Consider the following 15,722-nt stretch of genomic DNA (forward strand, 5'->3'; position numbering starts at 1 on the left):
TATAATATATATGAGGTAGGAGGTGTAAGATCTTCCTTCGTGGTGTTCTCAGTGGGATAGAGATCGTTCTTCGTGGTGCTCTTGGTGGGATGGAGATCGTTCTTCGTGGTGCTCTCGGTGGGATGGAGATCTTCCTTTGCGTCGTTCTCGATGGGATGGAGATCGTCCTCCGTGGTGTTCTCAGTGGGATGGAGATCGTTCTTCGTGGTGCTCTCGGTGGGATGGAGATCGTTCCTCATGGTGCTAACGGTGGGATGGAGATCCTCCTTCGTGGCGCTCTCGGTGGGATAGAGATCGTCCTTCGAGGTGATCTTGGTGGGATAGAGATCGTCCTTTGTGGTGCTCTCGGTGGGATGGAGATCATCCTTCATCGTGCTATCAGTGGGACAGAGATCGTCCTTCATGTCTTTCTCGGTGGGATAGAGATCGTCCTTCGTGGTTCTCTCGGTGGGATAGAGATCGTCCTTTGTGGTGCTCTCGGTGGGATGGAGATCATCCTTCGTGTCTTTCTCGGTGGGATAGAGATCGTCCTTCGTGGTTCTCTCGGTGGGATAGGGATCGTCCTTTGTGGTGCTCTCGGTGGGATAGAGATGGTCCTTTGTGGTGCTCTCGGTGGGATAGAGATCGTCCTTCGTGGTTCTCTCGGTGGGATAGAGATCGTCCTTCATGGCGCTCCCGGTGGGATAGAGATCGTCCTTCGTGGTTCTCTCGGTGGGATAGAGATCCTCCTTTGTGGTGCTCTCGGTGGGATGGAGATCATCCTTCATGTCTTTCTCGGTGGGATGGAGATCGTCCTCCGTGGTGTTCTCAGTGGGATGGAGATCATCTTTTGTGATGCTCTCGGTGGGATGAAGATCATCCTTCCTGGTGCTCTCAGTGGGAAGGAGATCGTTCTTCGTGGTGCTTTCAGTGGGATGGAGATCGTCCTTTGTGGTGCTCTCAGTGGGATGGGGATCGTCCTTTGTGGTGCTCTCGGCAGAGAATATTCATTACAGGTACAATGTAACCTTTCAGTAAAAGTGACACGTGAGACGTGGTGAGAAGCCGCCATTCAGAAAGAAATGAATCTCACTCCGAGATCGGATCGAATGTCACCGACTTCATGGAGGAACATTCTGTAAACACAGGAATAGGGAGGGGGATTGTTATGGGGGGCACCCAGAGAAGTGGAGAGCATCGGGAAGGGACCTCCAAAGGGATGGAGATCGTCCTTTGTGGTGCTCTCGGTGGGATAGAGATCATTCTTCGTGGTGCTCTTGGTGGGATGGAGATCGTCCTTCGTGGTGCTCTTGGTGGGATGGAGAAAGTCCTTCGTGGTGCTCTCGGTGGGATGGAGATCGTCCTTCGTGGTGCTCTCGGTAGGATTGAGATTGTTCTTCGTGGTGCTCTCGGTGGGATGGAGATCGTCCTTTGTGTCTTTCTCGGTGGGATGGAGATCGTCCTTCGTAGTGCCATCGGTGGGATGGAGATCGTCTTTCGTGGTGTTCTCAGTGGGATGGAGATCGTCCTTCATGGTGTTCACGTGGGATGGAGATCGTCCTTTGTTGTGTTCTCAGTGGGATGGAGATCGTCCTTCGTGGGGCTCTTGGTGGGATGGAGATCATCCTTCGTGTCTTTCTCGGTGGGATAGGGATCGTCCTTCGTAGTGCTATTTGTGGGATGGAGATCGTCTTTCGTGGTGTTCTCAGTGGGATGGAGATCGTTCTTCGTGATGCTCTTGGTGGAATGGAGATCGTCCTTCGTGGGGCTCTTGGTGGGAAGGAGATCGTTCTTCGTGGTGCTCTTGGTGGGATGGAGATCGTTCTTCGTGGTGCTCTGGGTGGGATGGAGATTGTCCTTCGTGATGCTCTCGGTGGGATGGAGATCGTTCTTCGTGGTGCTCTCGGTGGGATGGAGATCGTCCTTCGTGGTGCTCTCGGTGGGATGGAGATCGTTCTTTGTGGTGCTCTCAGTGGGATGGAGATCGTCCTTTGTGGTGCTCTCGGTGGGATGGAGATCGTTCTTTGTTGTGCTCTCGGTGGGATGGAGATCGTCCTTCGTGGGGCTCTCGATGGGATGGAGATCGTTCTTTGTTGTGCTCTCGGTGGGATGGAGATCGTTCTTTGTGGTGCTCTCAGTGGGATGGAGATCGTTCTTCGTGGTGCTCTCAGTGGGATGGAGATCGTCCTTCATGGCGCTCTCGGTGGGATGGAGATCGTCCTTCGTGGTGCTCTCGGTGGGATGGAGATCGTCCTTCGTGGTGCTCTCGGTGGGATGGAGATCGTTCTTTGTTGTGCTCTCGGTGGGATGGAGATCGTTCTTCGTGGTGCTCTCGGTGGGATGGAGATCGTCCTTCGTGGTCCCCTCCAAGGATCGTTCTTCCTGTCCCCTCCAAGGCAGCGCCGATAAATACGGTATACATCTTTTGTGGCCCTTGGGGCCACAAACAATATATATATCCAAATCAACAGGGGGGCCATATTAAATCCCCAGGGGGGCCGCATTCGGCCCGTGGGCCGGACTTTGGACATGCCTGGTCTAAAACCTCATTGGGACTCCTCTACTTCCTGCCCCCGCTCTGCCACTCCGCTACTTCCTGCCCCCCCTCTGTGACTTCCTGACTCCCCGCTCTGTGTGACTCCTCTACTTCCTGGCCCCCGCTCTGTGCAACTCTGCTACTTTCTGCCCCCCGCTCTGCCACTCCACTACTTCATGCCCCCGCTCAGTGCGACTCCGCTATTTCCTGCCCCCCGCTCTGTGCAACTGCGCTACTTCCTGTACCTGTTCTGCCACTCCACTACTTCTGTCTCCATACACTCCGGTGATATGTGTGTAATGGGGGAGGGGTCACTGCAAATCTCCATCACAATCCCATGTGACAGAGTGACAACCAATACTTCCAGTTTAGGGGGGGAGGGGCAGGGCACACGTCTAGTTTATGGTGGGGGGGGGGTACTTCCAGTTTAGCGGGGGAGGGGTACTTACAGTTCAGCCTGATAGCTGTGACTCTTCTTCGGGGGTTGGGCTGGTCCCGGTGGTCCGCCATATTGCGGTTGGCATGGAAAGCGGCGCCGAGTTGGCGGCACACGTTACCTGGGAGACTCCATAGATTGTAAGCTCTGCAGCCTAATCCCAGCATGTGAGAACCTCCATTGAAGCGGAGCCAGGCAGAGACTTCACGGGGGTATTTTGGACGGGGAAGTCGTCCAATCGGAGAGGCCGGGGGCCGCACACCATATATGTATAGAGGAAGCCGGGAGCTGAAACCAGATCCCGGCCCGGATCATCTCCCGGATCGGGTGTCACCTGTCAGGGAAAATACGGCTCTCCAGGGACAGCGGACTGAAATGTTCAAGATAAACTCCGGACCCTCACATGACATTCATTGTCCATCCAGTCCTGAGACTTACACAGCTCTGCCACACAGTACAGCTCTGAGACCACATCAAAAACACATACAGGTCCCTCCCCCGTCCTGTGATTGGTCTATAACAGGGGTGTCCAAACTTTTTTCAAAGAGGGCCAGATTTGATGAAGTGAACATGCGTGAGGGCCGACTATTTTGGCCGACATTTTTTGAACCATTACAATTCGGTCTAAGTGTGTTCATCTGAGCGACTAATACACGGCCCGACGGCCTTTGTGGCTGTGTGTGGTGAAGAGATGAGCCCGGGCGTGATATTTGGATATACCGTATATATCGGCATTTAACACGCACAAGCTTACCATTGCCATGAATGCAGCCTCACCATTGCCATACATTGCCATGAATGCAGCCTCACCATTGCCATGAATGCAGCCTCACCATTGCCATGAATGCAGCCTCACCATTGCTATGAATGCAGCCTTACCATTGCAATGAATGCAGCCTTACCATTGCCATAAATGCAGCCTCACCATTGCCATGAATGCAGCCTCACCATTGCCATGAATGCAGCCTCACCATTGCCATGAATGCAGCCTCACCATTGCCATGAATGCAGCCTTACCATTGTAATGAATGCAGCCTTACCATTGCCATAAATGCAGCCTCACCATTGCCATGAATGCAGCCTTACCATTGCAACCAATGCATCCTCACATGTGCCATAAATGCAGCCTCACATGTGCTATGAATGCAGCCTTACCATTGCAACCAATGCAGCCCCACCATTGCAACCAATGCAGCCTCACATGTGCCATAAATGCAGCCTCACATGTGCCATAAATGCAGCCTCACATGTGCTATGAATGCAGCCTTACCATTGCCATCGGTGCAGCCTCAAAGGGCAGAGGGAGGGGGGCGGGACGAGTGCCGACAGATTACAAAAAGGATTATCTCTTGTTTACTCTGTGGCCTCTTTAATACAAAGCCCCGCCTCCTATGATAGACAGAGCAGTCGTCCAATGGCATCCCAGGAGACGGGACTTCCAATACAGACGCTGCTGAGTAAACAGGAGATTCTCTTCATGTAATCTGATGGCGCTCGTCCTGCCTCCTCCCTGTCCCCTCCAAGGCAGCGCCGATAAATACGGTATATATCTTTTGTGGCCCTGGGGGCCACAAACATAATAAATATCCAAATACCCAGGGGGGCCATATTAAATCCCCAGGGGGGCCGCATTTGGCCCGTGGGCCGGACTTTGGACATGCCTGGTCTATAACCTCATTGGGACTCCGCTACTTCCTGCCCCCCGCTCTGCCACTCCGCTACTTCCTTCCCCCCGCTCTGCCACTCCGCTACTTCCTTCCCCCCGCTCTGCCACTCCGCTACTTCCTTCCCCCCGCTCTGCCACTCCGCTACTTCCTTCCCCCCGCTCTGCCACTCCGCTACTTCCTTCCCCCCGCTCTGCCACTCCGCTACTTCCTTCCCCCCGCTCTGTGCGACTCCGCTACTTCTTGCCCCCGCTCTGTGCGACTCCGCTACTTCCTGCCCCCCGCTCTGTGCGACTCCGCTACTTCCTGCCCCCCGCTCTGTGCGACTGCGCTACTTTCTGCCCCCGCTCTGTGCAACTCCGCTACTTCCTGCCCCCCGCTCTGTGCAACTGCGCTACTTCCTGCACCTGCTGTGCCACTCCACTACTTCATGCCCCCGCTCTGTGCAACTCCGCTACTTCCTGCCCCCCGCTCTGTGCAACTCCGCTACTTCCTGCCCCCCGCTCTGTGCAACTGCGCTACTTCCTGCACCTGCTGTGCCACTCCACTACTTCATGCCCCCGCTCTGTGCGACTCCGCTACTACCTGCCCCCCGCTCTGTGCGACTCCGCTACTTCCTGCCCCCCGCTCTGTGCGACTGCGCTACTTCCTGCCCCCGCTCTGTGCGACTCCGCTACTACCTGCCCCCCGCTCTGTGCGACTCCGCTACTTCCTGCCCCCCGCTCTGTGCGACTGCGCTACTTCCTGCCCCCGCTCTGTGCAACTCTGCTACTTTCTGCCCCTCCACTACTTCATGCCCCCGCTCTGTGCAACTCCGCTACTTCCTGCCCCCCGCTCTGTGCAACTGCGCTACTTCCTGCACCTGCTGTGCCACTCCACTACTTCATGCCCCCGCTCTGTGCGACTCCTCTACTTCCTGCCCCCCGCTCTGTGCGACTGCGCTACTTCCTGTACCTGTTCTGCCACTCCACTACTTCATGCCCCCGCTCTGTGCGACTCCGCTACTTCCTGCCCCCCGCTCTGTGCGACTCTGCTACTTTCTGCCCCCCGCTCTGCCACTCCACTACTTCCTGCCCCCGCTCTGTGCGACTCCGCTACTTCCTGCCCCCGCTCTGTGCCACTCCACTACTTCCTGCCCCCCCCCCCCCCGTGACTTCCTGACCTCCGGCTCTGTGTGACTCTGCTACTACCTGACCCCCACTCTGCTTTTCGCTACTTCCTGCTCCCCGCTCTGTGCGACTCCGCTACTCCCTCCCCCCGCTCTGTGCGACTCCGCTACTTCATGCCCCCGCGCTACTTCCTGCCCCCCGCTCTGTGCGCGACTGCGCTACTTTCTGCCCCCGCTCTGCCACTCCGCTACTTCCTGCCCCTACTCTGTGTGACTCCGTTATTTCCTGCCCCCGCTCTGTCACTCCACTACTTCATGCCCCCGCTCTGTGCGACTACGCTACTTCCTGACTTCCTGCCCCCTGCTTTGCCATTCCACTACTTCCTGCCCGCTACTACCTAGTCCCCTGCTACTTCCTGCCCCCCGTTTTGCGACTTCACTACTTCCTGACCCCTGCTCTGCCACTCCACTACTCCCCCCCCCCCGCTCTGCAACTGGGGCAACCTAATATTAAATACCCCATTTCAGCGTCGCTTTCTAGGGATCCAATGTGCGCCGAGATTTATAAAGGGGACCCAAAAGAGAACTGCTAGAACTATAAGTTATGTTTGGAAATAGAGCAAGAAATCTGATCGGTTGCTGCAGGTAAGTGTCTACTCTTGCCCTGGCTACCCAGAACTCTGTAATAAAGAGACATGGGAGGCGGCTGAGGGATCCCGCCTGAGAAGGACCGCCTCCGGTGGGCGGGGTTTCTCACCTCCATCCTGGGAGTTCATGATGTTGAGGGCGAAGAGCATGGCGTTGGAGAAGGCGGTGGCCTCTTCCTTGCTGGCGAAGTTCAAGCCGTACACCTGACGGGCATCCCTCCATTGGTGGAAGGTGGGCGTGGCCTGATTGTATTTCAGTCCTTTCACCAGCGAATAGTTAATGACGACCTGAAAGGGAAAGAAATGAGAGATCATTAAAGTCACCGAGACGAGTGAGTGTAGAAAATGCCCCATCATTGGTGTCAGTGGGAGGAATAGTGTCCCATCATTGGTGTCAGTGGGAGGAATAGTGTCCCATCATTGGTGTCAGTGGGAGGAATAGTGCCCCATCATTGGTGTCAGTGGGAGGAATAGTGTCCCATCATTGGTGTCAGTGGGAGGAATAGTGTCCCATCATTGGTGTCAGTGGGAGGAATAGTGCCTCATCATTGGTGTCAGTGGGAGGAATAGTGTCCCATCATTGGTGTCAGTGGGAGGAATAGTGCCCCATCATTGGTGTCAGTGGGAGGAATAGTGTCCCATCATTGGTGTCAGTGGAAGGAATAGTGTCCCATCATTGGTATCAGTGGGAGGAATAGTGTCCCATCATTGGTGTCAGTGGGAGGAATAGTGTCCCATCATTGGTGTCAGTGGGGGGAATAGTGTCCCATCATTGGTGTCAGTGGGAGGAATAGTGTCCCATCATTGGTGTCAGTGGGAGGAATAGTGTCCCATCATTGGTGTCAGTGGGAGGAATAGTGTCCCATCATTGGTGTCAGTGGGAGGAATAGTGTCCCATCATTGGTGTCCGTGGGAGGAATAGTGTCCCATCATTGGTGTCAGTGGGAGGAATAGTGCCCCATCATTGGTGTCAGTGGGAGGAATAGTGTCCCATCATTGGTGTCAGTGGGAGGAATAGTGTCCCATCATTGGTGTCAGTGGGAGGAATAGTGCCTCATCATTGGTGTCAGTGGGAGGAATAGTGTCCCATCATTGGTGTCAGTGGAAGGAATAGTGTCCCATCATTGGTATCAGTGGGAGGAATAGTGTCCCATCATTGGTGTCAGTGGGAGGAATAGTGTCCCATCATTGGTGTCAGTGGGGGGAATAGTGTCCCATCATTGGTGTCAGTGGGAGGAATAGTGTCCCATCATTGGTGTCAGTGGGAGGAATAGTGTCCCATCATTGGTGTCAGTGGGAGGAATAGTGTCCCATCATTGGTGTCAGTGGGAGGAATAGTGTCCCATCATTGGTGTCCGTGGGAGGAATAGTGTCCCATCATTGGTGTCAGTGGGAGGAATAGTGCCCCATCATTGGTGTCAGTGGGAGGAATAGTGTCCCATCATTGGTGTCAGTGGGAGGAATAGTGTCCCATCATTGGTGTCAGTGGGAGGAATAGTGCCTCATCATTGGTGTCAGTGGGAGGAATAGTGTCCCATCATTGGTGTCAGTGGGAGGAATAGTGCCCCATCATTGGTGTCAGTGGGAGGAATAGTGTCCCATCATTGGTGTCAGTGGGAGGAATAGTGTCCCATCATTGGTGTCAGTGGGGGGAATAGTGTCCCATCATTGGTGTCAGTGGGAGGAATAGTGCCCCACCCACCATTGGAGCACAGGTGTGTGAGGAGGAAGGTGTGTGAGAAGCTGCTGTGTGAGAAGGGAGTTGCCTGGAAATCTCTCCCAGCTCTCCTGGCCCCTTTTCTGGGGAAGCCATGGAGGGCAGCGGGGCCTCTCCTGCTGGAGGCTCTCAGCCATCTCCTGGGCCATCTGCTGGCATGTCTGCCCCTCTACAAGCCTCAGCTGGTGATCTCTCTGCCCCTGGTGTGGATGAAGGCTCGGAGGCCATTCGGGAGCGAGTGGTGGCCGGGATAAAAGTCCTAAACCGGGAGAGGGATAAGCTGTACAAGCTACGTGCGGAGCTGAAGCGCCTGCGAAGGCAACGTGAAGGCTTACATAGCCAGAAACGCGGATCCATGGATCCAGAGATCCAATTGGCCAAGGTCCGTGTGGACCACCAGGAGACCATCGTGGCCATGATGGAAGGAAGGGATGGTCCTTTCAAGGAAAAGTTCTCCAACGAAAGGAGGTTTGCAAAGGTGACAAAGATGGAGGTGGAGGAGGTGGAGACCCCCAGTTCTGACCCCCTGCCCCCCCAGGGAGAGGTAAGCACCCCAATGCCTTCCCAGGACTCAGGAGGCATGCTGAGGGTGATCCAGGTAATGGAGTCTCCTGTGCGGGGGGATCAGATGGTATTTAATGATGAAGATATTGCAGATGGTGTACCTGATAAAGTGAAGCCTGCTAAACCCCATGTTGTGAATAAGACTGTGTATGTACCATCTAGCACCATGACTGATAATGTGCCCAATAATCGGACTGTATGCAGCAATGTTGTGTCTGCTGAGGCTGCAATGCAGCAAGAGATCCGTTTAAAAAATGACATTTCTGTGAAGGAACTGCAAGTCCCAGCAGAACCCATTAACCCTCCTGATGCTGAGACCAGAGCTGATTGCCCCACTGCTGCTCAGGACTCCACAGCGCAGCATCAGGCGACGGCCGGTACTGCAACAGAAACTATAATTATACCTGATGGGAATGTGTGTGTGGCTGATAATAATCATCCCAGTTCAGGTGGGATGGACAATGGTCCCATTTCAGGTGGGATGGACAATGGTCCCATTTCAGGTGGCATGGACAATACTAACTCTGTTCATGCAGATAAAGTGACTTCAGTGTGGGGTCTTGGCCCCAATAAACCCACTTTCGCTCAGGTGGTACGCTCTGCCCCTGGTAGCTCCGCCCCCAAGCAGGGTTTTCCTCTAAGAGCTACTACCTGGAGCCCCCCGGGATATGGTCTTGGGTCTCTGGCTTCTGCTGGGGGCCCAAGACGTAATGTTGTCATCTTGAAATGGGAAGGTGGTGCAGTCCCCCCTGCAAGGCGTGCAGTGGTGGATTTAATCCTGGAAATGGGTTTTGGGGTAAATGATTTGTATGCTTTTATTCATGTGTCAGGGACGCGAGAGTATACAGTCAGTTTCACCAAGCCAGAGGGTCTTGACCTGTTCTGGGAACGATATGAGGCCCGGTGCAGGTCAAGACCCGAATGGGAGAGTCTGGCCCCAGTTGCGATTTCGCAGCAGTCAACAGTAAAAAAGATCACTATCATCCTCACCAATGAGAGCGTCCCTGCCAGGGATCTGGAGGTCTGGTTGAGGAACTACGGGGAAGTTTTGACCAAACCCAGTAAAATATTAGATGAGCGTAACATCTGGACTGGGGGATGGTCGGTAACAGTCAGGCTGGCCAGGGATGGAAATGTTGTCCGTCACCTGCCCTCCTCGGCTTTCATAGGGAGGGATAGGATGACCGTGTTCTACCCTGGTCAGCCGAAGCTGTGCCACCGCTGTGGAGAGAGGGGGCACCTTAGCTCCTCCTGTTCGGCCTTGATATGCTCAGTGTGTCGGGGTCAGGGTCATATGGCCAAGGACTGCACCCAGAAGATCAGGTGCAACCTGTGCCTGCGACTTGGCCACCCTTATAGCAGATGCCCTGAGGCCTGGCACAATATGGAGAAGGAGGTAGTGGATGAGATGTCAAGGCTGGACAGGATGGAGGGGGAGGCCCCTGGTGTACCATCCTCCGCTGCGGTGACCGACCCCCCTGGTCCTGCTCAGGATCCCTCCCCAGTTTCCTCCCCAGTTCCCTCCCCAGTTCCTGTGACCACCCCTTCTGTGTCTGTAAGTACTCTTTCTGTATCTGTATCTGTGTCCCCCCAGCCTACTGTACCCGCTCCTCTTGTGTCAGAACCTTCCAAGTCTGTGCCCCCTGAGTCAGTTACCCCCCAGAAGTCTATCCCTGTTAAGTCGGATTTACCCCCCCCATCAGGAGTGATAGCGGGTACTAAAAAGGTCGCTTCAAAGAAAAAAACAAGGGATGAGGGCATCTCTGAGGCTGACCTCAAGTACCTGGAGGAGAGAAGGAAGGTTGGGCGGCGGAAGAAGCAGGCGGTGAGGACGGAACGGGGGCGGGAAGCTCCGGTGCATGTCTCCACCCGTCGTAGGTCCACTAGGTGGGACATTTCCTCATCTGGCGCTTCTTCAGAGCTGAGCTCTGATTCAGAGATGGAGTTGGAGGCGGCCTCAAGAAAGAGGGAGGCTTCTGGTGATGAGCAGCAGAGGGGAGCTAAGAAGCAATCCACCCAATAACCCAAATGGCGGTTCCCCCTCCGTTAAAAGTGGCGACAATAAATGTCGCCAGCATTAAGTCAGTGAGAGCTCGTTCTATGGCCTTCTTTTTGTTCAGCCAATTAGATGCTGAAATTTTATTTTTGCAAGAGACTAGGCTCACCTCCTTGGCAGATATTCATATGGCCAAGAGAGAGTGGAGGTATGGTCCATCTTACTGGTCTCTTGCGGCCGAGCCTTACGGCGGTGTGGCGGTGTTGTTTAAAACCGGCATGGTAACTGTCCGGCGGGTTATTGAGGTGGAGATTGGGAGATGTATGGTCTTAGACGTCCTTGTGGGAGGGCAGGACCTGCGCCTAATTAATATCTATGGGCCGCACACAAAGTGGGACAGGAAATGCCTTTTTACAAGGATCAAGCCATTTCTTTTTACATCCCGGCAAGTGGTCTTTGGAGGTGACTTTAATACAGTAACTAGGCCCAAGGACAGGAAGGCCTTCAAGGACAGGCTGGGATATGATAGCGTTTTTTTAAATAGTATGGTTAGGGATGCTGGTCTTGTGGATGTGCACATTGCGCACCTCCCGGATGACACCGGGTTCACCTTTCATCGTGGTAATAGTCAGAGTAGGATAGACAGGTTTTTTTTGAAGGAGGCCTCTGCTTTCTCACCCCCAGTGGTGCAGGCAGTAGAGTTCTCTGATCACTGTATGCTATCTGTGGCCCTGAATGCTTCAGACGCCCCTCAGAGAGGAAAGGGCATCTGGAGATTGAATTCGACTCTACTCCAGGAAGAACATGTTAGACAATCCTTTGAGGAATTCTTTCAGGCACAGGTGACCCTCCTGGACTTTTGTAGCAGCAAGGCTGAGTGGTGGGAGCTGACCAAAAAGAGGATCACTGGATTCTTCAGGGGCCTAGCCAATAGAACACAGTTTAATAAATACATGACCTACCAACGTTTGCGGAGGAAGCTGGATATTCTTGTCTCGAGAGGAGGAGATCCTGGGGCAATCTCCGAAGTGAAACTCCTTCTCAGGAAGTGTCAATATGACCGGCATGCCTCTTTGGTTCTGGAGAGGGACTATGGGAAGTACCACTCGCCTGACCCTTACCAGAACTGCAAACAAGGTGTAGCTGTTAAAGCGGTCGTTGGCCTTAAGGACAGTACAGGTTCCGTGACAAAGTCCAGGTCAGGGATTCTGGAGGTCGTGAGGTCCTTTTATGCCGACCTTCTTGGAAGGAAAGAGCTTGACCGTGACAAGATGGAAAGCTTTTTGGACTCTACTCCAGGTCTAAATGGTGGAGATGTTCACTTGATGAATTTGACAGAGGAGATCACAGTTGAAGAGGTGATGAGGGCAATTGAACAGCTTGCCATCAAAAAGTCACCCGGACCGGATGGCTTGACGGCTGAGTTCTACAAAGCCTTTAAGTCTATTCTGGCCCCACATTTGGTAGAGGTTTTTAACAGTTGTCTTGCTGAGGGGGTGCTTTCCCCTTCCATGAGGCACTCGGCTGTGATTCTTCTGTCAAAGGGTAAAGATCCTTCGATGATTGAGAATTGGCGCCCCATCAGCCTTCTTAATGTCGATAGAAAGATACTGGCGAAGATATTTTTCTGGCGCCTGTCGTCAGTAGCAGAGTCTTTGCTTTCTCGCCATCAGCACTGTTCGGTCCAGGGTAGGAGCACCTTCACAGCGGTGTTAGCTGTCCGGGAGGCCTTGGAGCGGTGCAGGGCTGCAGGCTGGGGAAAGTATTTGCTGACATTGGATCAGGCAAAGGCTTTTGATCGTGTTAACCATGAGTACCTGTGGTTGCTCCTTAGTAAGTACGGTCTGCCGGGTGGTTTTGTTGATTGGCTGAAAGTCTTGTATAAGGGGGCAGAAAGCTTCCCTCTTGTTAATGGTTGGGTTGGGCAGTCCTTTGGGGTTGGCTCCGGGGTGCGCCAGGGTTGTCCCCTGAGTCCCCTGCTCTATGTGTTTGCAATCGACCCCTTCATCAGGAGGCTAGAGAGCGGCATGTTGTGTGGGGTACCAGTGGGGCTCCCGGGTGAGCCGCCATTGAGGGTTGTTGCTTATGCGGACGATGTATCGGTGATTGTCACTGGGACGGATGAGGCGGAGGAGGTGGTCTCTCTGACATCACGGTATTCTGAAGCATCAGGCTCCAAGATCAATCAGGAAAAGAGCGAAGTTTTCTGGATGGGAAAGGAAGGTGAGGGGTTTGATCTCCCGGACACCTTTCCAGTGCCCCGGGAAAGAATTAAGATACTAGGCATTGAATTTGGACCCGGCGATTATGGCCTCAAAAACTGGGAAGGCAGACTGGAAATTGCCAATGCTAAGGTGGTCAACTGGAAGAGATGGAAGTTATCTATGAGGGAAAGGGTTGATCTGATTAAGACTTACCTGATTCCGATCTTCTTGTATGTCAGCTTTGTCTGCATCTTGCCAGTGTCTCTCTATGCTAGGGTCAGTAGTGTGTTCTTCCAGATGCTGTGGGGGAACAGACTGAACCCCATCAAGAGGAATGTCACCTACCTATCCAGGAGGGAGGGTGGCTTAGGTATGGTCAACCCAATTCTTTTCTTTTCACTGCTATTTCTCAAGTTTAACATTGGTAGTATGCTTGCAGTGGAACCTCCTGGATGGGCAGGCATATTTAGATCTTGGTTTAGTCCTTTTCTGCGACTTTGGGAAGAAGGTGGCCAAGTGAAGAATCGCAGGGGTCATCGTGGTCAGCTACCAGCCTATGTAGCTCCGTGCCTGAAGTTACTGCGGCAGTGGCGATTGTCGGCTGAAGATCTCAGATCGGTTCCGAGGAAAGACCTTATGAGTCGAGTCTTGAGCGAAGTCTTTCATGACCCACTGGCCTTAAGGGATTGCCCAGGCCCAGTTTTGAGGGCGGGGTTGAGACTGATTAATTTGGATAGAATACCTCCTAAATTTAGGGATCTGGCCTGGTTGTGCTTCCACGGGAGGCTCTATGTTCGGGGCAATTTGAAATTCCGCAGTGGGGTGGATCGTAGCTGTCCTCGGGAGGAGTGTGCAGGTGAGGAGGAGACTATGGACCATTTTCTGCTTCGTTGCCCTTTTAACATAGAAGTGTACAAACAGGTGGGGCGGGCGCTCGGTGTTCCTTTCCTCTCCAGGCTGGGTTATGCCGAGTGGGTGTACGGAGCATTCAGTACCGGTGGATGTTTTTGTTTGGATACACTTTTTTTAGTTAGCCTAGTGGTCCGTTATTTCACCTGGAACGCACGGTGTCAGGTCAGCATTCGGCAAAAAATCCTTCCTGTTGAGGTGGTGGTGTATGACATTGTGCATGAGGTGGGGAAGATTCGGGGGCTTGAGAGAGACAAGCGGGGTCAGGGGGCTTGGCTGAAGGCGTGGAGGGGTTTCAAGCCTCCCTGACTGCCAGGAGTCTCTTTCCCGGGTGTGGCTGTCTGTCTCTTATCACCCTAGATTATTTTTTTTGATACATTTTTGATAAATGGCTGCGTACATAGGTGACGGGTTGTGCCTCTTAGGCCCTCTCTGCTGCTTTGTGTAAATAGTTTTGTAGTAATGTTTTGGTAGTGGTGTATAGTGTATATATTGTATATATTCTGAACCTGGATGTGTATTCCTTAGATTTATGTTTGAAGTTTTGTACTATAGTTTTGTTTTTTACTTTTGTATAAAATTGGTTGCTTGATTCTTTTCAATAAAAGATCAATAGTGTCCCATCATTGGTGTCAGTGGGAGGAATAGTGTCCCATCATTGGTGTCAGTGGGAGGAATAGTGTCCCATCATTGGTGTCAGTGGGAGGAATAGTGTCCCATCATTGGTGTCAGTGGGAGGAATAGTGTCCCATCATTGGTGTCCGTGGGAGGAATAGTGTCCCATCATTGGTGTCAGTGGGAGGAATAGTGCCCCATCATTGGTGTCAGTGGGAGGAATAGTGTCCCATCATTGGTGTCAGTGGGAGGAATAGTGTCCCATCATTGGTGTCAGTGGGAGGAATAGTGCCTCATCATTGGTGTCAGTGGGAGGAATAGTGTCCCATCATTGGTGTCAGTGGGAGGAATAGTGCCCCATCATTGGTGTCAGTGGGAGGAATAGTGTCCCATCATTGGTGTCAGTGGGAGGAATAGTGTCCCATCATTGGTGTCAGTGGGGGGAATAGTGTCCCATCATTGGTGTCAGTGGAGGAATAGTGCCCCACCCACCATTGGAGCACAGGTGTGTGAGGAGGAAGGTGTGTGAGAAGCTGCTGTGTGAGAAGGGAGTTGCCTGGAAATCTCTCCCAGCTCTCCTGGCCCCTTTTCTGGGGAAGCCATGGAGGGCAGCGGGGCCTCTCCTGCTGGAGGCTCTCAGCCATCTCCTGGGCCATCTGCTGGCATGTCTGCCCCTCTACAAGCCTCAGCTGGTGATCTCTCTGCCCCTGGTGTGGATGAAGGCTCGGAGGCCATTCGGGAGCGAGTGGTGGCCGGGATAAAAGTCCTAAACCGGGAGAGGGATAAGCTGTACAAGCTACGTGCGGAGCTGAAGCGCCTGCGAAGGCAACGTGAAGGCTTGCATAGTCTGAAACGCGGATCCATGGATCCAGAGATCCAATTGGCCAAGGTCCGTGTGGACCACCAGGAGACCATCGTGGCCATGATGAAAGGAAGGGATGGTCCTTTCAAGGAAAAGTTCTCCAACGAAAGGAGGTTTGCAAAGGTGACAAAGATGGAGGTGGAGGAGGTGGAGACCCCCAGTTCTGACCCCCTGCCCCCCCAGGGAGAGGTAAGCACCCCAATGCCTTCCCAGGACTCAGGAGGCATGCTGAGGGTGATCCAGGTAATGGAGTCTCCTGTGCGGGGGGATCAGATGGTCTTTAATGATGAAGATATTGCAGATGGTGTACCTGATAAAGTGAAGGCAGCTAAACCCCATGTTGTGAATAAGACTGTGTATGTACCATCTAGCACCATGACTGATAATGTGCCCAATAATCGGACTGTATGCAGCAATGTTGTGTCTGCTGAGGCTGCAATGCAGCAAGAGATCCGTTTAAAAAATGACATTTCTGTGAAGGAACT

The 15,722-nt window shown here is 53.2% G+C and overlaps 1 protein-coding gene across 16 annotated transcripts in view; it reads right to left on the reverse strand.

Moving 5' to 3' along the window:
• Positions 1–15,722, reverse strand: part of EVL (Enah/Vasp-like) — a 125,861-nt gene that overhangs the window by 55,351 nt on the left and 54,788 nt on the right. For 15 of the 16 annotated variants that reach the window (XM_040333008.1, XM_040333006.1, XM_040333000.1 and 12 more), the window contains exon 3: positions 6,481–6,658. In XM_040333008.1, the coding sequence (XP_040188942.1) occupies positions 6,481–6,658 (178 nt within the window). Of the gene's footprint in view, positions 1–2,964; positions 3,148–6,480; positions 6,659–15,722 lie in introns of those variants that run through there. The other variant, XM_040333009.1, reaches the window with a different exon arrangement.

The sequence above is a fragment of the Rana temporaria genome, chromosome 13 (genome assembly GCF_905171775.1).
Source record: "Rana temporaria chromosome 13, aRanTem1.1, whole genome shotgun sequence".
Lineage (NCBI taxonomy): Eukaryota > Metazoa > Chordata > Amphibia > Anura > Ranidae > Rana > Rana temporaria.